At 53.5% G+C, this 24630-nt stretch overlaps 2 protein-coding genes and 1 long non-coding RNA gene across 15 annotated transcripts in view; 1 reads left to right on the top strand and 2 right to left on the bottom strand.

The window, feature by feature from the left end:
- Akna (AT-hook transcription factor) overlaps positions 1–16966 on the bottom strand; it is a 43972-nt gene extending 27006 nt beyond the window's left edge. The window contains exons 1-3 of one of the 6 annotated variants that reach the window (XR_003954861.1): positions 9091–9312; positions 3747–4111; positions 458–1506 (exon numbers count right to left, since the gene is read on the bottom strand). Coding sequence is in view for 5 of the 6 variants with exons in the window: in NM_001045514.3 (NP_001038979.1) it covers positions 458–1506; positions 3747–3996 (1299 nt within the window). In the remaining variant the exon portion in view is untranslated. Of the gene's footprint in view, positions 1–457; positions 1507–3746; positions 4112–7346; positions 7577–8467; positions 8476–9090; positions 9318–15490; positions 16078–16538 lie in introns of those variants that run through there. The other 5 variants (NM_001045514.3, NM_001305432.1, XM_006537521.3 and 2 more) reach the window with 5 other exon arrangements.
- Positions 1186–7998, top strand: Gm52742. Of its 2 annotated transcripts, none has more exons than XR_003955424.1 (3): positions 1186–1251; positions 1372–4779; positions 7043–7998. It is a non-coding gene; the product is annotated as a predicted gene, 52742 (long non-coding RNA). The 2 variants fall into 2 exon arrangements; XR_003955423.1 differs by having other exon boundaries at positions 1372–1633.
- Positions 16967–20779: 3813 nt separating the features above from the next.
- Whrn (whirlin) overlaps positions 20780–24630 on the bottom strand; it is an 81176-nt gene continuing 77325 nt past the window's right edge. For 3 of the 7 annotated variants that reach the window (NM_028640.2, NM_001008791.2, NM_001008792.2), the window contains 4 exons: positions 23960–24494; positions 22284–22465; positions 21874–21996; positions 20782–21538 (listed from right to left, as the gene is read on the bottom strand). In NM_028640.2, coding sequence (NP_082916.1) covers positions 21356–21538; positions 21874–21996; positions 22284–22465; positions 23960–24494 — 1023 coding nt within the window. In that variant the 3' untranslated portion in view covers positions 20782–21355. Of the gene's footprint in view, positions 21539–21873; positions 21997–22283; positions 22466–23959; positions 24495–24630 lie in introns of all 7 variants that reach the window. The other 4 variants (XR_001784212.2, XM_006538309.4, XR_001784211.2 and 1 more) reach the window with 3 other exon arrangements.

The raw sequence follows: 24630 nt of genomic DNA on the forward strand, positions 1-24630 counted from the left end.
GTGCCCACTAGACTGTTCTCCTTACGTTGGATATGTTAGCTGTGCTTGAAAATAAACAGGCCATCTGTGAGACATGGACATGCTCACTGCTCTGTTGATCTGAGACAGGGTCTCTAGTCCAAGCTAGCCCAGAACTTGCTATTGTTATGTAGCTGAGGGTGGCCTCAGTTATCTGATCCTCCTGCTTCCACTTTGTAGACTGCTAGGGTTACAGACATGCACCACCATGTCCATTTATGAGGTGCTGAGATTGGATGCTGGGCTTGGTGCATGGGAGGCCAGCACTACACTGACTGCGTCATACTCCCAGTCTCTCATACTGCTCTTCTTTGAGCAATGGGCAGGGTCTAGCATTAGTGCAGAAACAACTCTCCCTTCACCAGCAGGGCCTCTATCCCAAGCCAAAGCTTCTCTAATCAACAAGTGTCTAGGTAACACGGAAAAGAGCCTTGCTTACCTGGAGCTGATGAACTAGCTCAGTGGCTTGTTCGGGTGTCTGGAACTCCTGGGGCACCCTGGTGATGGTGTGAGCAAGAGAAGATTCCTTGGCCAGGGACGCCTCTCCACTACTCAACAGTACATCCCGAACAATCTCAGCTGGCGACTTGAAGATGAGGGGTCTGGTAGAGCCTTGTTGCCTGTTGTGGCCTCTGGACTTCGGGGGTCGGTAGTTCTCATCTTTGGGAAACCTCACCCGGGGCCCCACCTTGGAGAAGTCGGGGAGTGGGTAGTTCAGGCGGCGCCCCCTGCCATACTTGGGAGCTTGTGAAGAAGAGTGACCAGCCAGAGTGGCTCCCTGCTTGTGCTGGGGCACAACTTTCTTTATTGCCCCAAGCCGAGTACTCAGGGGGCTGACAGAACCAGTAAACCGGGAGGGCAGTGGCTTAGGTGATGTCTTAGTCCTCTTCCAGGTTTGGTCCTCAGGCCGAGAGCTGGGTAGGCTGGTGGTTTCTTCCCCCCACGTGCCTGCAGAGCACTCGGCATTCTGGGCTGGCGCTGCTAAGGAGTCCCGGAATTCTGTGGGTGTTGCCGGAGCAACGTCACCTCCATTTCTGTCACCTGGGTGTGGAAAGTTGTGGCACGGACTCTGTGGCAGGGCTTTGGGCAAGATGGAAGGCTGAGGGACTTCGGTATCTCCTTCCCAGGTAGAACCAAGGCTGTCACTAGGTTGACGGAGGCTCACAGTTCCACTGCTCCAAGACTTTGTGCGGCTATGTTCAACAGATGGCTGGGCCTCGAGATGCTCTGAAGGTCTGTAGTTACTGCCTTGTTTGATAAAGGTGACCCAGCCTTTGGCTGGCCCCTGTCCTGGAGGTGGAGGGCTGGAATCTCCCTGGTCTTCACACTCAAGCTCCGTACAACTCTCTCCAGCTAAGTCTACCTCAGGCCTCCCAGAGGCCTCATCCAGCTCCTCTTCAGACATGTCCAGCTGTTGGTTGCTCCTGGAGAGCCAGGGCAGAGGCACGGTGGAACCCTCTGGGCTGCTTGCATCGTCAGCTTCGGTCTCTGGAAAGACAGGCAGGTCACTCACTGATGAGTGAGCATGTGCTGGGTCTATAATGCCACCTGAATCACTTCATGACCTCATGATGCTGAGGAGGACAAGAACCTAGGGCCACCCCCACATAACCAGGTACTTATGTAACTTCTCCCCTATCAAAGGTCCTCCAAACTCAAACCTTAGATTGAGTCTTCCCAAAGTGTATCCCATTTCTACAAATGGCAACACCGTCCCACACAGTTGCAGAAGGCAAACCCCGGGAGGCATCTTGATTGTCACCTTAGCCCCTGATCCAGAATGTCCCCTACCCTGTCCCGTTTACCTCCTACAGAAGAACAAAAGCAATAACCATGTGATCTCCTCTTCTTCATCCTCTACCACCACCTGGAATCTCATCATGACTCCCTGTTGTTCCCAGCATGAAAGCAAAGCCTTTCTTGGGGTCCTTGGGGCCCCTGCTGCTCCAACATCCCCAATCCCAGGGACCCTGAAAAGCATTGTGCTTGCATTCATCTTCCACCAGGGTCCCATCTCCTTCCTTTATCTTGTGTGCTATTGGTCCTTCAGGCTACACCACAGCCATCACACATCTCTGCATACATAATCCACCCACCATCCATCCTTGCAAATATCCACCTCTCCTTTTAAGGACCTGTTTATCCATTCACCTATCCACCTGTTCATTCTTCTATCCATCCACCCATCCCACCATCCATTTATCCATCCATCCACCCAACTATCCATCAACCCATTCACCCTTCTAAACATCCATCTGTCATCCATTCGCCCACCCATTCATTCAGGCATTCACCCAGCCATCAGCCATCCATCATCCAAAATGCATCCATCCTGCAGGCAGCCATGTTCACAGAGCGCCTAGTCTACTCTGTCTGGGATAGATCCAGCTATTCAGGAGACACGCTGGTAACGCTGCACAGACTCTGCTCTGGATGGCGGTGCCTTTGTCATAACCCCTGTAGGGTTTGCTGCTCCACACAGCTCTTCCCCCTGACTCTTGACACTGCATATCTCTTGGTTATTCACAGCTGGCTTCACCCAATCACTCTGTTTCATAGCAGTACAACCAAAGCCAAAGCCCTGTGATGCTAAGTAACTGACAAAGGATCACACTGTGGTTCAGAGCAGTCCTCGACCTGGAACTCTAGCAAGGGTCTACCACCAGGGCATGAAGGGGCTGCACGCCAGGCTCTTCTGATTGCTACCTGGGGACCACGGACAAGTCACTGGTCACTGGTAGTTCTTACTTATGCTTGGGACTTGTTTCTCTTGCCTGCTGAGAGTTGTGTAGAGGGAGGGAAGTGGGTCACAAGACACAGGGATGGCTGCCGCATAGTATGAAGTGTCTCTTAGTAGGAGGCACCTCTGCCGGTTGCCTTAAACATCTCAGCCTCCATTCCCTCAGAAATTATTCTATCTCAAAAATACACTTTGGTTTTAGAGGCTGGAGATATAGTTCAGCCTTAGAGCATTGAATGGCTTATAGAAGGCTCAAGCTTCAATTTCCAGTAAAACACACACACACACACACACACACACACACACACACACAAACACACACACACACACACCAGCTCCAGCTCCCAGGTGGACAGCTGTGGCAGTCATAAAATACTTAGGATACTGGCACAACTGGTTTCTCTGTGGTCCAAGGGTTCTCTTGATTTCGGGGAGTCTAATATGTGATGTCCTATTCATAATCCAGTAAAGGAGCCAACACACATCAAGACTTTCCTGTTCCCAATGGTGTCATCACACCCATTTCATAGATGGGGAAACCAAGGCTGGGTGAAGAAGGGACTAGCTTATAGGTGAAGTTGGGAAATCCCTTCATTCTGGTCTCCAGGCAGTGGGAGCCCAGCCACTGGTGAGGATGAAGAATGCTAACATCCCCTCTGCTGACTGGGGTTTAGAATCAGCCCAACCCCTGAGCCAAGTAATTCAAGTTACCAAAGACAGAATGGTGGCAAGTATGCAGAGAGGGCTGGATGTATTGCCTCTGTGGTAGTCATCACGATACAAACCAGAAAGTGTATGCTGCAGGGCAGGAGAGACTGGACCAAAGGATTATGGGAGAGCCCCCGCTGCATGCAGGTCCTGGGAGAGACTTGTGGGGGAATATTGGGAGGATGGGGATTGTAAAGATGCCCCTATTTCCTTGCCTCTGCCGGAAGGTGGGCTCTTGGGGAAACACATTACCACTGCAGGCAAGAGGAGGCCACCTCACCTTCTCCAGAAGACTCTTCGGAGTCCTGCATGTCTGGGTCCCACTCCAGGGGTGGCAGGTGCTCCTGTGCCCGACGGAAGTCCTCTAGGAGCTCAGGACTGGGGGCTTCGGGAAGAGACTGGCTGTTTCCCCAGCCCTGGTCTCTTCTTCCATCTGTATCTTGTTCCTCAGCCCAAGCCCAGCGCCGCCTTCGGGGCCCTTGCCCCAGGCTTGGCCCAACCCATTGTGCCTTTGCCCCTGAGCTGGCCATGGGACTTGGCCTGGCCTGGCTTCACCTGGGCCACTTCATCTTCAAGAGACTGAGCTGCAGCTGGGGGTCCAAATCACAAGTGGTTCCTCTCAGCACCAGCCATCCTGCCTGTGGCCTGTTGGGATAATGGATAATGTCAATCCTCCGAGTCTTCCACCATCCGTCCAGGAACTCATCAGCTGGAGCGCCAGAGGCAGGCAGCCCTCTGCTGTGTGACCCTCGGTGACTCACTGTCCTCATTTGTCATCAATGAGATGAGGATTCCTCTCCCTCTAGGATACAGGGTGGAGTGCTAGCCGGCAGCACACTGTGTAACAAGTGTCCCCCAAATGCCAGCTCCTGTCACCGCACACCTAGCTCTGTCTACAGGCACCAGGCACCAGGCCCTGTCACAGCACTGACTGCCCAAGGGAGGGGAATGCAAAGAGTAGCCGGCAGCCACCATCCAGGTGGGAAGGGGTGAGGATTTCCTGGCTGCAGTCATTCCAAGCCCAGGAAGGCAGTCAAGGCACCACATGGCTTCCTTTGGGCATGGGATACAACTTCAGGTTGAAGGCTGGGGACGGCAAGCCACTTCCAATGCCAAAACTAATCGAAAGCAGGCGTGCAAGCAACACAGCTCCACACATGTCCCAGCAACCATGCTCACGACATCTAGGCATCCACGCATCTGCACGGAGAAACCATTTGCGGTCTCTACATACAACAGAGTATTACTCAGCTGCAGAAAGGAATGGGATTACGGCAGAAAAAGGAATGAAGTCCCAACATGTGTGACACCGGGTAAGCCACGGAAGTGCTATGCTAATTGTGAAAAGGCAGGCACAAGCATCCTGTGAGTCTGGGCCTGAGGGTTGCAGTGTGCAGAGGGTGAGTCCAGAGAGGAAGGTGGCCAAGTGAGGGCTGTCAAGGTGATGTGGGGGCGGGGAGAAGGTCCCTGGCTACTCAGCGGGCACTGGGTTTTTTTTTACGGGGTGAAGGAATGTTCTGAAAGCGGAAGAGACATGATGTAACCATGTGATTATGCTAAGTGCCGCTGAGTGCTTAGTTGCATGTTATATGAATTTTTGCCTCAAAAAAAAAAAAAATATATTACAACACAGTAGGCCAGGAGTCCTGAGAATACAGAAGATGGGTGACTGACAGCAGGGAGTGCTGGAGGGTGGGGAGGCCAAACTCTGCAAGCTTCTCATGACATCCTGAGCAGCTGTCTGTGACTCTCCAGGCAGAGAGCCCAGCCAAGGGGCCATTGGAGACAGCCCTCGATATTGCTCAGACACTGTACCACAGAGCCTGGCCACAGAGGGACTGTGGGAGGGGCCCTGGTAGCAGGGGAGGTGGCCCAAGGAGGGGCCCCACAAACTTCCTCTTGCCCTCATTCTCTCTTCTCCCTTCACACTCTGCTTCTGACTCTTTGCTGGTATTTCCTGTGTCAATCACCGCAGTAAACTCAATCAACCCAGCCTCGGGATCAAGGCACAGGACCTAGGGGCTGCCAGCCACTCGGTGATCAAAGAACTGTGACTGCCCACACTTAGTGTCTATAAAGGTAGGCCCAGAGAGGGAAGGGCCTTTCCCAGAGTAGAACAGGAATGAAGACCAGACGTGGGTAGAAGCCAGCTTCTTGGTACCAGCGTGAGCAAGTCTGTCAAGGATGGTATAGGACCCCATCCTCTGAGGTTGAGCAGTTGGAGTTCTCCTTGAGCCTCTGGGGGGCACTTGGGCGATGCTCTCACAATGTAGTTGGGGAAAGTCATCAGGCAGCTATTTCTAGACTCAGTTCCCCAGAGACAGGGACTGCTTGGGAAAGTCTGGCTGCACAAAGACTAGGCAGCGCCATGGGCTAAGTCCTTTAGCTGTGACTCTCCCTGCCCCCCCCCCCCAGCTAGTCCTTCTGCCCCAGGCCCTGTAGAACTCCTGAATGTCCCACGTATCTCTACACACACACACACACACACACACACACACACCCCGCCCCCGCTCTGCTAGGTCAGCAGGGAGCTTAACAGAGCTGCCTTCCCATCTCAGTAGCAAGATCGAAGCTCAGAAATAACAGTGACTAACCAGGCCAGGATCCACTGGTCAGTAAGTACTATGACCTGGCCCAGGGCTCTTGTTTGGTCAGTAACCACACATCCCCAACAGTGATAATCTGCATACTTCTAACTGCATATCCACATATCCAAATACTACATTATTAGGAAAAGAATTTTAAAATGAAGCAAGAGAGGGCTGGTGAGATGGTTCAGCAGCTAAAGGCCCTTGCCGCCAAGCCTGAGGAACTGAGTTCGATCCCTGGGCCCCACATGATAGGAAAGAACTGACTCTCAAATGGGCCACGACATTCTACATATGTACATACGTAACACATGCACAAACACACTACAATGATTAAATGTAATTTTTTTTAAAGGATGAATGGAAAAGTTCTTAAGTTGGGTCTGGAGGGATGGCTCGGCAGGTAAAATGCTGGCCTCACAACCCTAATGACCTGAGTTCGAGTCTCCAGAACTCACATAAAAGCTGCGTGCAAGCATGTGTAACTCCAGCACGCTCCTGCAAGGAGATGGACACCAGACAGGATGTTGTCAGCCAACCTAGCATACACAAGCCGTGAGGGAGGGAGGGGCTGCCTAAAACAAGTTGGCAACTGAGACTCACACTCCAGGTTGTCTTCTGGCCTCTGGTGTGTGCAGTGGCACCCATGTACTGCCCCGATCCCCACAAAATACTGTAAATCTAAGTTCAAGGCCCCTCGTTCCCGTACAGGACCTGCACCCCTACTTCAAATCCATGGTGATGGGGGATCCCGACCTTGTGTGCACTCGGTTGATGTCTGTGGGATCCTGGCTCAGAGGCCCCAGGTCAAGTCTTCAGACTCTTCCTTTAAGCAAGGACCTCAACAGAGCCTCTCCAGCTTCAGCCCAGTGCGGAGGCGAGGGCAGGTAGAGGGGGGTGCAACCACACCTCCTGACATCTCTGCTGAGGCAGGGCTGCAGCATGTGGTTTTCTGACTTTTGAAATGTCATTTTTTTCTTTCCCCTAGCCCACCGCAGAGCAGCCTGCACCATCGCAGAGGCCCCTACGTGCAGAAAGAGGAACGGCCAGTTTGCTGCAATGACTCAGCCACAAAAATCTCACCGTTCTCCGGAGAGCCCACACATCCCTGGCAGCAACAGTCAGTGGTTACAGTTTTGCACCCATTTCTCAAGTGCCTCGACTTGTGAGCTTTACCTGAGAAAGACCTTACTCTTCTGTGCAAGTCACAGCCCTCAGTGTCATGGAGCCTGGAACTGGCCAAGTCAGGTAGTCAATCAACAAACACACATCAGTGTCAAATAGGTACCAACCTCAGGCAGAGATGAAGTTGCAATAGAGCAGCAGGCTGAGCACCAGGCAAGCAGATCCCAGCCAGCCCTGTATGTTCCAGCCACTCGAGGCATGTGGCTGGCTGACTGCTCCTCTCTGTAAAGGGGAATGGTGGTCACCTAGGCCTGTTCCTGCTGCACCCATCCCTCTGTCTGGTGAGCACCCTGACCCTCAGAGACGCACCAAATGAACTTGGAGGTTCTCAGCCCCTAGGATACAGAAACACACATGCTTGCCAAGATCCCACCCTCCGTGGAGGACGCAATCCAGAAAAACCACTGAAGAAGGAAGTTTGGTGACAGCTTTAACAGACCAAGCACATCTAGGGGAGAAAGAGGAAGGGGAATCGGGACAGAGGAACAGCACAGACAAAAACACAGAGGTCTGAAAATACAAGCTGAACTTCAAGGATGGCTCAGGGCCTGGCCCCTGAGTGCCACAGGCAGGCAGGGAAGTCTGGACAGCCGTCAGGGTAGCAGTGGAAGCTGGGGATTCGAATTATGATGTCCTGACCCAGGAGGGCCAGCCCCTCTATAACTAGGTCCTGCTAATGGTTGGGCCATTGAGCTAAAGGTCCCCACCTGCCCCCAGAGAAACTGCACCCCACCCTCCCCAAAAAAACACCAAACACTGCTTTCTCTATGTCCTTGCTTCTTATCACCTAACACCTGTACAGAACTGATCTCCATGTTGTCACACCCTCCAGGGATTCTATTTAGCAACTAGCTAGGCAATGCCCTGTTCCCCACACACTGCTTCATACAGCTCTCTCTCTCTCGAGCGCGCGCGTGCGTGCGTGCATGTGTGTGTGTGTGTGTGTGTGTGTGTGTGTGTGTGTGTGTGTGTGTGCGTGCGTGTGCGTGTGTGTCCAGGATGATCCTCCCCCACTGAAGCTTCAACCTTCAGCAGCCCTGGCATTCAGAATCTCCATGCTACCCAGCTAGAGAGAGCCAGGACATCCCCACCTTAACCTCATCCCGATGAGGAAACAGAGGCACCCACCTAATGAGAACAACCAGGAAGTTTAGAACACTGTGACTATTAAACCAAGGCCAGGAGATGTATAGGAGGCAGGAGGATGGCAGGGGAAAGACCTCCTTACCAAGCTGCTGGACCCTTTTGAAGGGCTGGGCTGTGGGGCTCCAAAGCAAGTTTGGATCCGTGGCAGGGCATAGACCTGTTCACAGGAGTGGCCTTTGGCCTGCGGCAAGTGGAGATACCCATGACGGATGTCCCCGGACTGTCCCTTGGCTCACCCAAAGAGCCTGGGAGGAACTAACAAGGGGCCAGGCTATTACTGACTCTCATCTTGTCCTACTGTAGCTCTAAGCTGGCTTCCTGGCCCCCACTTTGTCCCTGCCCTTATTTGGGTAGGAGGGTGTCATCTCCTGGCCTGTTCCTCACTTCCGAACATCTCGAGACCCTCAGTAACCCAAGCACTAACTGGCCTTGAGATGAGCCCACCCCGGGGGACAGAGAGGGACCAACACGGGTCCAAGTTCACCAAGGGAACCAAATTGGATCTGGAACTGGAAACTAGCATCTTGGGGTCCACTCTTTCGTGGGGGCCGGACTCCCAGAACTGGACAGGAGTGGCAGCAGCTGCGTAGCTGTGATTTCCTGGCTGGGCTGGGCTGCCTGCCAGGGTTGTCCAGAGTCTATGACTGGCCCATCCAGAGGGAAGGCGGCCTTCCCTCTGGCCCTCCTCCTGGCTCAGCTCCTTACCTCACTAGTACTACACCACCATCCTGCCGGCCTGGGCTCAGGGGAGCTGCCCACAAGGTCTTTGTTTCAAACCTGGGGAGCCCCCTGCCTCCACAGCAGCCTGGAACGCCTCCAGACTGCTCTGCCAGCCAGAACGGCCTCAGCTCACAGACAAGCATCCCTCCCCACTTCTCCCCGCCCCTGCAGCTGAGGCCTTGCCTTGCCTCCTCCTCCTTGCAGGAAGCGCCCAGCCTGATTTCCTACAAGTGTTTGTGAAAAGGAGGGGGGGTTACTCTGCGGAGCTGGCGCCAAGAGCTTAACCCTTTGCTGGGCAAGTGTGGGGCTGCATTGATGGGAAGAGAACTTCTGAGGCCTTGAGTTTGAGACCACCTCAGTTGCAACCACAACCGTGCTTGTACGAGCAGGAAGTCCAGAGAAGGCTTGGCTAAAGTCACATTGCATGCCGGTCCCAGGAAGAGGAGCCTGCAGTTCCTCCACTCCCACCCCAAAATTGGTCTCTTCCATCACCGAAGACTTTATCAAAGCCTCTCCCACTGTGTAGGTCTCATTGCCCATCCTCACAGGAGGGAAAGGGGAACCTCAGCCTTGGCGCTTGCTCCTGTCTGTCCAGCTTTAACTTCGTCTACTAACACAAGTCTCATCATCTCAGGGCAGACTTAGGGATTTCTGCCCTTCCACTTACTGTCCATGCCTAGAGATAAGATGAGCCTGCACTGGAATTGTCTAGGTAAGAAGGAAGAACTAGAGGATCAGGTGAACATCTCCTCTTGTAGCTTCTCCCTCAGAGGCCCCAGAGATGAAGGAACAGAATTATCTTCATGGCCAACCTGTGGCTCCTCAGGTCCCTTCACCTCTGTGAGAGGTGTAGCCATCTGAAGAAGCAGGGTGGGACACAGACACATCACACCTGGCCCTTCACTCTATAGTGAAGTGTGTAAGATGTCAGGTGTGCCTGAGGCAGAGTATGAGACAGGCTGGTGACCAACGTCTCCTGCTGCTTTGGTATCTCTGAGGCTGAGGACTCGCAGATCCTAGGGAAACACCCGAGGTTTCAGGTCTCAGATGCTGGACCTGCCCTGGCTGAAGACAGGGGCCTGAGAGTAACAAGCTGAGTGGGGGTGAGGCAGGACTATCAGGAAGGTCTGGGTGGGGAGGCCACAGTCACACAAGCGGCCGGAAGGACAGAGAGGCAGAAGCAAGCCGCAAGCATGACTGATGAGAATGTTCTAGAAAGGCAGCTGCAGAGACCTGAGAGAAGCAGGAGGCCCTTGAAGACAACAGGATATGATGTGAGAGGACTCAGGGGCCGGGGCAGGAGGTACAGAATCTGACCTTCAGGATCCAGGCTGACGGGGCAGGCAGGAGGAGGCAGGAGCCAGGTAGAAGGAAGATGCTGCAGGAGCCCTAAGTCCGCTCCTGGCTCTCTACTCTGCCCCTGCTGACCCAGAGAGTCAGGAAACAGAAGAGACATGAGGTCAACCCTCTGCCATCCAGAAAGCCCTGGGGGGGGAGGGGGGACCTCAAGGGAGCAGCCAGGCTGGGGACCACCCAAGAGTGATGGAGAGAATCTTAGAGTCCATAGGCCAGGGAGTTCAATGCCAGCATGCCAGCCTCACCTCCTGCTGGCACTGTGACCTCAGTGGCTAGAGCCATGGTTTTCCTTTCTGTGGAACAGGGCTAACCAGAGTGGCCACTGCCCTGGAGAGGCTGCTGTCAATTCCATGACAGACGGCCTGCCCAGTGTGCAGTAAGGGACCTTAGGACCTATGTCATCACCATAGTTTCTGCCCCCGGGTCTCCTTAGGTGGGAGAGTCTGGTCTCCTCCAAGGGCTTGTGACTGATGGGTGAATGGAATGAATGAATGCTCTTGAGGGCCAGCTGCCAGGATCTGGCTAAGTCTGAGCTAGCACCAAGCACTTTCAACCGAGTAACCTCTCAACTCCTATCTCCCAGGCCCTGCCTTGTACACACATCTGGGGGCTGGGGCTCCCTTTGCAGTCCCCCGGCGACTATGGAACAGAGCCAAATCTTATCAAGACCCTGTCTACTGCTCTGGCGACCATGTGGCCCATTGTGTGGGTGGCAGGCTCCCCTGACATCCTGTCACTCACCCGCTCACCCTCCCTGATCATTAACCCATCAACACCAGGTGGCTGCCGCAGCTGGCACACCCTCAGCCTTGTTGAAAGACAGCAGCCAGTATTTACTGTCCTTCACCCCGACACTGGGCCTTTTCCTCCCCCAGCCCCCTTATCCTTCCCCTTGCCCACATGGTATTCCTTTCTGGAATACTATCCCTCAAGTTTACCCATCCAAAGCTACAGACAAACTGAGCCTGGGCACAGTAGCTTTCTCCCAGCTCCTGTCCCCAGCCGGGCCCATCCTTTATTTGGGGTCTCAAGCCAAACTGGGTGGTCCACCTGGCCACTCCCTTCATCATTTAATTCCTCTACCATTGAGTCCCGTTTGCTGAATTTCCTAAACCTCACCAAACTCTAGCCCTGTCTGTCCTCACATATCTTTCATAATCTTTCTGCTCTGGAGAAAACACCCCAGCCCACAACAGCCTCATGGGATTTTCTCAAACAGCTTTCAAACCCAGCCGGACACAGGTTTGCCACTTGGGGTGCTCTGGACCCAGCACTAGGACAAACAGAGGCTGCAGCCTGGCCCTGCTCCACCCTCCCTCACTTCTCCCATTGCTTCCTCATCCTTTGCCTCAGATACAGTGTTTTCCCACGGCTCAGAAGAGGAAACTGAGGCACAGAAGGGAGATGGTAGTTCTCAACCACCCAGACAAGAAAACAAAAGGAAGGCCCTGTACCCTGACCACCAGAAGGGATCTGGAGTGCAGAAAGTCGTCTGCTGATTGCCCCAATCTTGGGTCCAGAAACACTGCTAGACCTGCCCTCCCTTGGTTCTTCTGGAGGCCAGAGGTACAGCAGAGAGCCATGAGCAGCCCAGCCATCTTGGGAGACCAGAGTGAGACACCATAGGAGTGGGGCTGTCGTTTCATCATGACCCTCCTGAGTCCTGGCTCTCCTTTCCTGCCCAGGAGGCTAACCTTCCAGGTCAAAGTTCATAGTGCATCTGGGCAGCGGCAGGTGTCACAGAGAACCAAGAAGAGTGAGTGATGGAAGCCTGGTTGGTCTGACTCCCAGGTCACCTGGAACCAGAGGTCCACTGAGCCTCCCAGATTCCATTCCACTTGCCCACCCAGGAAGCCTCACTGTACTGATGGGGGTGGCCAGAGATCTCCAGGGCCCTTGGATGCTGAGTGACCTTGGCAAGATCCTTGCTGATAAAGACTCTCCTGGTCTCGGTTACTCATGTGTAAGATGGGGCAATGTTGACTTTACAAGACTCATAGGATGAGTTAAGAGGGACGGTGGCATCCTCAGGTGTTGGCCCAGTGCCTTAGCTGGCACAGAGCACCTGCCTGGGAGCGATGACTTTCACCTCAGTGATGTGGCCAGAGAGTGTGCTGCCTGCAGGACTCAGTAACTTCCCTAACATCCAACATCAGCCAAAGCTCTAATTTCAGATCCCCCACACAAAGGGGAGCAAGCGCTCCCAAGTGTGAAGGGTACTATTGCCAGGTGGCTCCCAGATCAGTTCTGGGACAGGAGACCCAGCTAAGAAACATGTGTTCATCCTTAGCTATTGGGGCGGGGGGGGGGGGAGGGAATAGGCCATCCTTAGCTAATAAAGATATGGGTTATAAGGAGGGTGTGTTCAACCACATAGATGGAAATATCTCTCTCTCTCTCTCTCTCTCCCTCCCCCTCCCCCTCTCTCTCTCTCTCCCGTCCTCTCTCAAGCTTTTATCAAAGTAAAATTTTGAAAGTTCATGGTGCCAAGAATGTATTGCTAGCACCGAGGCCTTACTGAGCCCCTGCTCTGCGTCAAACACCTTGTAAAAGCTCTTCTAGAATTAGTTCTCATCACCCAACTTCCATGCCAACCCAAGGAGGCGGGAATTCCTTCTCCCGCTTTAGGAGTTAGGAAGCTGAACCAGAATGTCTAATCACAATTATGTTGTCACTGAATTATACAGTGAAGAGGTTGGAAACAACGTCAGTGTCCAACCACTGCTAAAACAGATTGTATAGGTGGTGGGGTGCACACCTATAAACCCAGCACTCAGGAGGTAGAGAGAGGCAGGTTGATGTCTGTAAGTTCGAGGCCAGCCTGGTCTACAGAGTGAGTTCCAGGACAGCCAGGGCTACACAGAGAAACCCTGTCATGAAATAAAATTATATTTGTTCTCAAAGGGATAGGTTTTAACTATTCAGAGAAGAACACAGAATGGTGTTTACAATTGTAATATGTAAGCTGAGGGTATAGCTCAGTACGGTGAACACGAGGCCCGGGGGTTTCATCCCCACTGCCACAGATACACAGATACACACACAGAGAGACATATACACAGAGACTGACACATAGATACACACACATGCAGAGAGAGACACACAGACACACACAGATATACATACAGATATACACAGAGACAGACAGACACACAGATATACAAAGAAAGAAAGAAAGAAAGAAAGAAAGAAAGAAAGAGAGAGAGACAGAATGACACAGACACACACATAGACACAGACACAGACACACACACACACACACACACACACACACACACGCACCCTTGCATAGCAACACTCAGGCACACCCGGCTTCAGTTTCCCCTTCTCAGAGTTGATGGAGTGGCTGGGCCGTGAGTGTCAGCAGCTCCGACCCTCTGTGACACCCAACAGCTCCTGCACCTTCTTTTTGCTTGCCTGATGCCCTGGGCTGTTCCTGGATCGATCGTCTGGCTACAACATTTGAAAACAACACAATGAAGAGGAGGCTCCTAGCTCCCAGCCTTGGCAACTCAGCCTGGCTCCTCAGAAGCAAACCAACATTTAACAGACAAGGAAAGACTCAGAGAGGTCACACACCTTGCCCAAAACCACACAGCATATTAAAGACATTCATAAATATAGTGTATCCCTACCAGATGAGGCCCTTACTTGTGGAACGGGGGATGAGGGGTAGGTAGGGGCTCCTAGATTTTGCATCCCCTTCCCTCAAGTTCTTGGTCCTTGGCTGTAGTCCCAGGACCCCAAGCCGACTGACAGCTGGGCATGCTAGCTGGCTTTGATCCCAGCTCCTTTCCGGAATAGGCTCTGGGATGCTGGGTGCTGGCGAGGGTCTAAGATGGGTGGGGAGGTCCTGGCAGGAGGGTCTGGCTTAGCAGTCCAGCTGGTTTGGCTGACACTTGGCAGTGGGGACCAGAGCCAAGATGGGGCTATAGGCCGGATGGAGGAGAGACCAGAGGCTAATATGGGAGGCTGTGCGGCAGGGAGCCTTGGCTGTTCTGTTCTGGAACCTCTCTGACACCCTCCCCTCAGCCGGGGATCCTGGGTGGGCTGAAAAATGCTAGCTCAGAAGGTATTCTAGAGATACCAGCTCGGTTCTCTCCAGGCTCCCCTGGACACGGTCCCATGTCACCCTCCCATATCCCAAAGCTCTGCACAGGCTGCTGGGTGAACCTAAGGGCCCAGGCCTCTCTTTTCCCTGCCCAGAGCTGTAGGGACGAACTTCAGACGAATGGTTTAATCCCTCTGAACCCTTAGACTGCACAACAGGGACAGCGGCGTCCACCTAGTGGCAGTGCTAGGAAATGAAGCGACAAAATCTAGCAGGGCTCAGTACTGGGCAGTGGGAAGATGACAGCCCCAACCCACCACAGCTACCTCACTCCTACAGTGAGACTCGTGGTACAGTGACCTGAAGTCAGTGCACTAGCCATTGTCACCAATGTCTATGACTGTTGATCTGTTCTTTCTCTGACTTCATCTCTAAACTTAGTTGGGGATGCTGAACAAAAGCTTTCTAAGATGTCACCCAACTGGACTTGAAGATGATACCAGAGGGAATACTACCCTGACCATTTTTTAGAGGGGTAAACTGAGGTGCTCAGAAGTAAAGCCTGCCAGCGACCTCCTGTTGCATCTCGAGATCTGCCCATGGAGGAGGCGACATGGGACTCTGATATACACAAGGTCTGTGGATTCTCTGAAATGCAGCTCTGCCCACAGGGGACAAAACACAGTGCAGTTTCCAACTCCCCTCCCAATGCGGCCCTCTGTGTCTATAAAGCCCCAGGCCCTCTGGAAAGCCCGGCTCTGGAAGCTGATGAAATCCCCTCTCAAGAGAGCCAGGATCACATGGTTCCGATGCAAACCAGCTGGCCTCTGGGAGGAAATACCCGCGTGGGCACTTGTCCCTCCTGCGGAACAGGGGACAGCCAAGGGACAAACCCATACGGCCTGCAACACCCACAGATTGCTCCCCACATCAGCAGATCAAACATACTTATTTAACTCAATACAACTAGTCTATTACCTCAACAAAACAGCCCCAGCGTCAACCCCTAAAACTCCCGAAGAGGAACCTGGGAGATTCTTCCGGCAGCCTGTGCGTATCTAGCTTTAACCTTCATGCTTCAGATTCAGCCTATTTCTTCTGTTTTAGAGGGCAGAAACAATGCCTCTTTTCACTGGAGCCGGCTCAGCTTCTCATCTCGTCTCTAAAACAGCTCGCGTTTGTTTTCATCAACTTTCCTTTCCAACTTTCTCAAACGCAGAAGTGCTTTTGATTCTCTTCGTCCTGTCCTTTCAACTAAAGCCCGGGGAAGGAGCGTCAGAAGTCTCATCCAAGATTTCACAGCAAGCAAACGCTGACACTGCCTCTCGCTTCGCGCCTCCCTGCTGCGCGCCTTTGGCTAAGCGGAGCCACCTCTCTGTGCCTCTTGTGTACCAAGAAGGGACTAGCCCTATTTTGGCAGCTCCTCCCACTGTGGAGAAACCCACCCCACGCTGCCCCCCCCCAACCCCTCTGGACAAAAAATAAAAGGGGAGGGAAAAACTTGCGTTAGGCATCCGGTGACAGCGAGACTCTGAGGCTGCCTGGTGGCGGAGTTGTTGCTGGGTGACCCAGCCTCACACAAATCCTAGAACAGCAGCGCCCCACCTCCCCGGTCACCAAGCAACAGGGACACGCCTGCTACCCAAACACCGCCGGCAACCCCGCCAATGACCACCCCCAGTCCCCCAGGACCCTTGCCTGGTAGGGGATGTACTGGGGCTGGACAGAGAAGCCCACGCCCCCACTGCGCGGAGGTGGAGACTGAGGCTGGATAGGCTGGACTAGGGCGTCCGGGTGTTGCGGCGTCCCAGGGTGCGGCTGGTGATCGCGCGCTCCAGACTCCCAGAGCCACTATCCGTCCCCGCGCGAGTGTGGCGCTCCCACGTGGAGATATCTGAAGCCTCGTGGGTCCTGCAGGGCCCAGTCCCTCAGCGCTGTCCGCTCTCGTCCCCACCCTCCCGAAGGGGAAACTGAGTCCCCAAAGGTTGAGTTTCACGCCCCCCTGGAGCTCCTGTCCAAGTCTCACCTGCAGCTGGCACCGCGCGCCCTGGTTTCCTGGAGTTGAGCGGCAGACAAAGGCCTCCAATCCGCGCGCGAGGCGGGGTGTGTCTGCTTTGCATAATGCCCGCAGCCCATCGGAGAGGACAGAGGGGCGGGCTTCTGGGGCGGAGCTTCTGTGAAATCCACCAATCATTGAGAGGCTGGCAGCTCCGTCCTGTCTCCTAGACTAGGCGGTGGCAGGGAAACAGGTTCTAAGGCTAAATGGGCCGAAATCTCAAATCTGAAGGGTTGCATCTCCCTGTACGACCTTCCCTAGTTTAGGAGGGGAAACTGAGGGCCGGAAAGAAGGATATCTTTGTGAGGTCCATGGAGCCACCATGAGGAAGGAGTCACCAAGTTTGAGGACAGAGATCCACAGCTTAATAACTGTAGTAATAAACTGTGCGCTCATTATGTGGTACCAGGCTCCCATGAGATAGGCAGGGTCACCGCCGATCTTCTGGCTACAACATCTTAGAGATGGACTCGGAAATGCAAGCCAGAGAGGGACGATGTTGGAATAATGTTTTCCTCCAAAGCCACCTCGAACAATGGTGGTGTGGCGTGTCAGACTGGCTCCAGTTCTATTTGTTATTTGCCAATGCAGAATAGCAAAAATTCTAATTCAACCACTGCGACTTTTGGGAGTGTAGAGGGGTGCAGACAAATGGCTTTAGCCCTTCCAAGACCTGTATCTATTTTACAACAGCCCTACTGCCAGATGTGTCTTAGCCAGATGTGTCTCCTCATGCAGATGGCTCCCGTATTGCCTTACTGCCAGACACTCCCCACACAGCCAACAGCAGCTAGCACAGCATTGGCTAGTCTCGGTCACCAAAGGACTACTTGGTGTAATGGGTCTCCAAATTGTGTCAGCAATGTACTCTGCAGGTAAAAGATGGCAAACAGCTCAGAGAGGTTAAGTGACCTGCCAAGGCTACACAGCTGAGGATCAAGAGAGTAGAATTTGAGGAAGTATAGACTCCTAATCAACTCGTGCGCTCCCTATGTCCAGCTACCTCACTGCACACCCTGCTTTCCTCCACAGAGAACGGCAGGCAATTTACAGATCAACTTGGCACTCCTTTGGGCCCACAATTCAAGAACCCCAATTTCTCCCCGTGCTAGGCTTCTTCAAGCTGTGGCAGAAAACACTGGGGTAGGAAAGGCCTGTGTGCACATCACCATGGAAGTAAGCTGTTTTAGTTAGTTTTATTGTCAATTAGACACAACGTTGAGCTGCCTGGGAAGAAGAAAGCTTTCTTGGAGAATTGTCTCCAATAGATTGGCCTATGGCCACTCTGTAAAGATTGTCTTTGGAGGGCCAGCCCACTGGGGTGGGGGGGGCACCATCCCTAGGCAAGTGAGCCTGGTTGTAGATGAACAAGATGGTATGAATGGGTTTTGTATCAGAATTCCTGCCTTGAGTTCCTGTGTTGGCCTCCCTTAATAATGGACCGTAACCTGTGAGATGAAAGAAATCCTTTCCCCACTAAGTTGTTTTTGGTCATGGTGTTTATCACAGAAATATAAATTACAACATGAGCTACTTTCCTGGAGTGGAAAGGTTCTGGAACAGAGGGGACAATGACAGACACTTGGTGAGGTTTATCATCTGCCCGAACCTCTCCAGCTATCCACTCCTTTGATAAAACACACACACACACACACACACACACACACACACACACACACACACACACACACACATCAGGGAACAGATAGACATAGCCAAGGTGGACACCTGACTCCTCCATTCCCCCATCTTACTGAAACTCTCCCAAAGCACTGATAAGGATGTCTATCCTGGGACTCAGGCTAATGAGGGTCTGAACTTGTTCTTCCTAAGTTCACTGCCAAGAAATTTGGAGGTTTAAATTACCCTGGAAACTGGGCCTGGCTGCTGCAGGTACTGGAGAGCCTGATACAGCAGGATTACAAATTCAAGGCCAGCCTGGGCTACAGCTCTATCTCAAAATAAAATTTCTAAAGAACTGTGGATAGAGCTCAGCTTAGGTAGTGTTACCTAGGCCTGGGTTCAGCCTCCAGTACTTCAAAAATGGGTGAATGTAAGCTGGGCAGTGGTGGCACATGCCTTTAATCCCGGGACTTGGAAGGCAGAGGCAGGCAGATTTCTGAGTTCGAGGCCAGCCTGGTCTACAGAGTGAGCTCCAGGACAGCCAGGGCTACACAAAGAAACCCTGTCTCAAAAACAAAAACAAACAAACAAACAAACAAAACCTAAAAAGCCAAAAAACCAAACCAAACCAAACAAAACAAAAAGAATGGGTGAACGAAATCCCCCTGGAATTTAGAAGTAAAAATCGATTAGGAATACACCAGTGAACCCCTTCAACAATAGAGCCAGGGTCAGGAATCCTGGAATTATAAGAAACTCACTCTCGTCCTTTCATGGAGCAGTCTTGGGGCTTGGGGGCTCTGTCTCCAAGAGGCTGGACCAAGTAGCAAGCTAATAAATTAGGGCCAGTACAATGTATCTGCCCTGTAGGTCCAACAGCAGTCCAGTGACTAGCCCATGAGCTCTCGGCCAGCCAGCAACAGCTTGGAAGCTGTGCATTCAGTACAAACCACAAGGCCCTGAGCTGGAGAAGGTCAGGTATTCTGTCATACAGAAGCCCATGGGCAGGGAATCCCTGGGCCTGTGGCTGTTACTCCATGGCCTGCACTTGTTGCCATTTATTGTGCAGTTCTGGATTCCACGTGCGTGCATCACCTTTGGGGGCCTATTGCTGAACCTACCCTGTGCATCCTACAGGCAGAGAACCCAAGCACAGGGCAAGTCACCTGCCACACTTCCTCAGGAATCAAACTGATGAATGATGTCAGGAGCCCTGAGCCCGGCAAAGCCCTATATATTTGGGTAGGGGTTATCCTCATAGAGGTGACAGACCTGACAGTGAAGGAAAGGAGCAGCCATGACCCTGAGAGAAGCTGAAGCCATGGGTGAATGAAGGTGGGTACCAGCTGCCTTGGGAGAACCAAGACTTTGGCTTCTGATGGTCTACTTGGGTTTGAAAAAAAAAAAAAAAAGGATGGTCACTAATAACATCCTAAAACCTTGAACCTAAACCATTGCCAGAGACTTAGAAGCCAGAGCCCTGCCATGTAAATGCTTTAGCACTGAATCCAATCCCAGCCCTAGAGCAGGGTCTTCTGCAATGGAACTGATGGCCTCTGCCTACCTTGAACATACCCCTGGGCCTTCTGGTAAAGGGCTGACCACACCTCTTCCACCAGACATCATAATGTCAGGAGGAAATGGCCCTCAGGCTGGTCTTCAGTCAACAGGCCAGTTCAAGCTTTGCCACTGTTCCTACCTGATACTCTCCCTTCTGTCTGCTTCCAACCCCCACTGGCCTTGGATGCTGGAGCAGAGGGGTCCCGTTGGGAGGGATCGCAGGAAGAGCCCAGGACCTCACTACCTTGGCCGTGGGCCTTGCTCACATAGACAGGAAGGTGTGTCCGGCTCTGGCCCTGAGTGGAAACAGCTCTCCCTGCAGCTCTTGGTCTCTCTGCACTCCACCCTGTGGGACGAGGCTGGAGGGACCCTCTGGGAAGAGGCATCCTCTGTGGTGGGCCTCCTTTCCTTTGTGAATGAGTCGCTTGCCTATAAACCAGGGCTTCAGAGTTGGCTTCCTGGATTGTACACAGGATGTGCATGTGTGCACGCTAACGTGGAAGCCAGAAATCAAACACAGACGCCATTCCTAAGGAGCCACTCCTTGTCTAGACAGGGTCTCTCACATCAGGCTTGCTGATGGGGCAATGCTGGCTGGTCGGTGAGCCCCAGGGATCGACCTGCTTGTGCCTCCCCAGTGTTTGGATTACAAACCTATGCCACAGTGTCTGTCCTTCTATACTGGTTCTGGGAACTGAATTCAGGACCTCAGGATCATATGCCGATTACTTTACTGACTGAGCCATTTCCTGGCCCCAGTGTGTGTTTTTTAAACACAATGCCCATAGCATACTCTATCTGGGAGCATACCTGTTTCCCCTCACAGCTTCAGTAAGGTCCTCCAGTGGGCAGGTGAGGCCCAAGCCCTGTCTCCTCTCCTTCCGTATGTCCCCAACTGAACAGCTGGTGCTCAGTATTCAGCTGAGAATGTATGAAGCTCTGGGTGTCCCACCTGTCCACCCCTCACATCTCCCCACGCAGAGCAATCTAAACCCCAGCCCGCAGACAACAGCATAGAACACTGGCCCCCAACCTTGTTCAGATTTATTTATTGAAAAATTAAAGTCATAAGCTCTGTATATAAATACACTGACATTGCTGGTCGCCTGCAAGGCCTCTGGGATAGGCTGGGAGTGCAAAGGGAAGCTGGGGCCTTTGGGGGGGGGGCTCCCCTGAAGCACAGGAAGGGAAATAAATAAATAAATAAATACCATAGGGGCACGGAGCCAGGAGGAAGGGGGTGCGACTGGTGTGAACAAGCGTGCTGGCGGCTCATTTGTGGCACTGAAGGTCCTCCTGGCAGGAAGCAGTCTGTGTGAACTCTCCTGTGTCCTCACAGCCAAAGGCCTAGGCATCTGGGGTGGCAGTACCCCTCTCCAGCCTAGAGAAATGTACTCTGCCTTCCTTCCCTTCACCTAACATAGTTTTATTGAGCCCCTACTGTGTTTCTGGCACACAGGTTTTAACCTGACTTTCTGCTTGCCTTGTCTGGCCCTCTTCTTCTCCTAGTCTGGGCCAAGGGCCCAGGCAGGGTGTATGTGTCAGGGTGGGGTGGGAGACTCTGCCTGTGACCCCGGCTGATAGCCCTGAACTTGGCCCCACCCCTAGAGCATCACGTTGAACTCAGTGACCAGAAAGTCGATGTAGTCTCTCTCCTTGGTCTTGAAGGCCTCAGCGATGATTCGGGCGGCCTCCTTGTGCTCCTTACCCCGAAGTGTCTGCCCATTCACTTCCAGAATTACGTGGCCCACCTTGAGCTGTCCACAGTTATGGGCAGAACCTCCTCGCTGTGCAGGGAGACACAAGCAAGGGTCATGTGGGTACCTGGTTTTCACCCCCCACTAAGCAACTGGATGCTGCCAGTCTCGAGGCCACAGTCCTGGCAAAGTCAGGGCTGTGCAGAGTAAAAGGAAGCAACTTTCCAAGTTCTAGGCTAGGATGGAGTGGAGGCGGGGAAACCGTTCGTGTTAGCCTGCCCAGGCAGCCCGACACGTCAAGGGGCTTGTCATTCAAGAGGGTCCCCGTGTCTGTCTCCAGGTCTGTGTCACCTCAGGGAAGGCACATCTTAAGGATGCAGAGGAAGAGTGCTTTAACACAGGGAGACATACACAAGGGGACAAACCTGAATTGTGACGATCCTGGGCAGAGGCTGGCGTGTGTTGGCACCGCCCTCAATGGCGATGCCCAGTGTGGCTGCACTTTTCCTCACACGGACCAGGGTGGACGTTGGCTCCAGCAGGCCGGGCTGCAGGTGGGAGAAGGGTGGCCTTGATGTTTCTCAGAGGAGGGCAGTTGAAGCCTCAAATATGACCCCTCAGACTGCCTGCGCTACCATGCTACACTAGAGTAGAGAGCAGCCACCAGTGCTTGCCACCCAGGAGCAGGGCAAAGTGAGGCTCTACGATTCCTAGCACAGGGACCCTTCCGGATGAGCCCTTCCCGCAACGCATCCTATGGGTCGCATGCCAAGTGTCTCCTGATTCTCAGGCCCGTCCATCCTCCGCCAGGGCCCTGTGTGCAGTCCCGACTCACAGGTTTGTTGGCACCCTCCGCGGTCCTCTCCGTCCGGGGCTGCTCCTTGCCATTCTTGTTCTTAGCGGATGCTGTCTGTCTGCCTCGGCCTGAGGTGCTGGCCTCCGTCTCCCCGGCATCCACGCCACTGTCCTCGCTCAGGGTCTGCCCACTGTCTGAGAGCTGAGAGAGTGTGGAGGCTGCTGGGGACACATGAGGAGACAACAGCTGTCATGGAGGGCAACGTGGGGGAGGTGATGGAGCTGGGGGGGGGGAGGTGAATGGCTGTGACAATTGACCATGCAAAGATGGAGGGAAGGATGAAGGGATACAGGAGCTGGAGGGCAAGGCATAGTCCCTGCAACCTTCCCCATCTCTTGACATCCTGACCTGCCAACAGGGCTTGGCCTGATGGTCACTACTCCCAGGACTTCTGCCCAGACCCCCCCAGGCACTGGCATAAATATGAAAATAGAGGTTAATGGGCCGGCTCAGCTCCCAGAAAAAAAGAAAAGCATGAAAGGTCTGCCACCTTTTTTGTGACTACCCTGCTGTGAGCTGAGTGGTGGACACACGGATCCTGTTCCCCAGTCAGCAAAGCTGCTTCATTTTGTGTGTGGCCACTGGACCCTGAGCTGGGGTCTCTTGCTTAAGAATGTGCACTGTGGCCCCTGGTGTTTGGGGTAGTAACACTGTGCAAGCTTGGGTGAGGGATGAATCCTCCCACAGCTGCCTGCCCTTGTTCTAATCCCAGAGAGTGATGCAGACGCAGGGTTGTCACAGAGACGACTGTGCAGGGAGGAGCAGTGTGGGGCTGTGCCAAGCTGTGAGAATTCACTTGGGAAATGGAGAGTAACAGAATGCTGGCCCAGGGCTGATGGCAGGACTCCATCATGAGTTAAGTACAAGCAAGGTGTCTAGTCGTTACTGGCTCCCAGCATGGTCCGTCTACAGAGGTCTGTTTGGTCTTCTCACACATGCCAGTTTTTCCTTGGGGCGGGGACATAGTGTTGAGCATCTGTGAGTATGGCCTCGAGTCCCTGCTTGCCCTTTCCTGGGTTACTTTAGGCTTGCTAGGCTTTTCCAGGCTACCTAACATAAGGTATCATTTCAGCCACAAGATGGCAGCAGAGCCCAGCTAACTTGCTGGACAGCCAGCACTTCCTCCACACCCTCACTGGGCATCCCTTAGAAAACAGGGGGCCCCAGCCTGGGGCTTTGTTGCACTCTGAATTCTACACACCATTCAGAGGTTCGGTGACTAGGATCGCCACAGCCCTGAAATCCAACACCTGCTCTCGGCCAGACTGGGTGGTCAGGGGCAACAATGCTCTCCCCAGGCAGTCTTCCAGAGGAGGCTGAGAGGTGATGGATGCAGAGTGCAGGGGCAGGAGGCCCCTAACTCCATCCCCACACAAACCCCCACTCAGTGACCGACCTGGCAGTACTGCCTCTGTCGAGCCCACATGACCAGGGAAGGTGCCACTCATTCAGGCAATAAATGATCATCAGGGGCAGCGGTGAGATTCAAACTCAAGTCTTGGCTCCAGGCTATCTTCAGTCTGACCCTGAGCTAGACCTCATGTAGGCTAGCAGACCATCAAGCAGCACCCAGCCCAGGCCGTCACAACAGGAAGAGTGACTCTAGGGGCTGGAGACCCCTTCCCTGTGTCCCAGAGCTGGACAACCATACTCACTGCGAGTCTGGGGCAGAGCCCGCACTTCATTCACATCAGGCTCACTGTCCGGACGGTGCACCTCCACCAGAACAAAGTGCTGGTTTGCACCCACGGCGTCAGGGTGTTCAGAGGGTGATGGTGGTGGAAGGCAGGCCCCAGCTCCTGGGGTCTCTGCAGGAGGGCTCTTCAGGTGAGGTGGGGACTGGACTCGAGGGAAGGGGCCGATGGGGTGCTGGTTAACCAGGGCCAGGTGGGTGTCCAGCGGCTTTCTGGAACTGGGGTTGGCATGGGAGATGGAGGCATAAATGGGGGAGGAGGGAGAGTCCTGTGCTGAGGAAGGTCCCGGAGTGGGAGCAGTCCCTGGCGGCGGGCTGCGGTTCCGTGGTGCTGAGAAGACAATGCCTGAGTGGGCAGCAGAAGACAGAGGTGCGGGGTCCTCCCTCCCTGGCTTCCGTGGCTGGCCAAGCAAGCGGTCATGACCTTGAGCCAGGGGTGGTGGGGGAGGAGGTGGCTTGATACCAGGCAGATCTTCTGAGGGGGATTTGACATCATCCTGCCAAAAGACCCAACAAGAGTAGAAGTCAGAGCCCATAGTGGATGGAGAGGGACAGCGAGTGGTGCTGGACCCGGCAAAGACTGAGTCCCTGCTCCTCAGCTCCTGGCCACACTGCTTTGAATAATGCAACGCT

The sequence above is a fragment of the Mus musculus genome, chromosome 4, assembly GCF_000001635.26.
Source record: "Mus musculus strain C57BL/6J chromosome 4, GRCm38.p6 C57BL/6J".
NCBI lineage: Eukaryota > Metazoa > Chordata > Mammalia > Rodentia > Muridae > Mus > Mus musculus.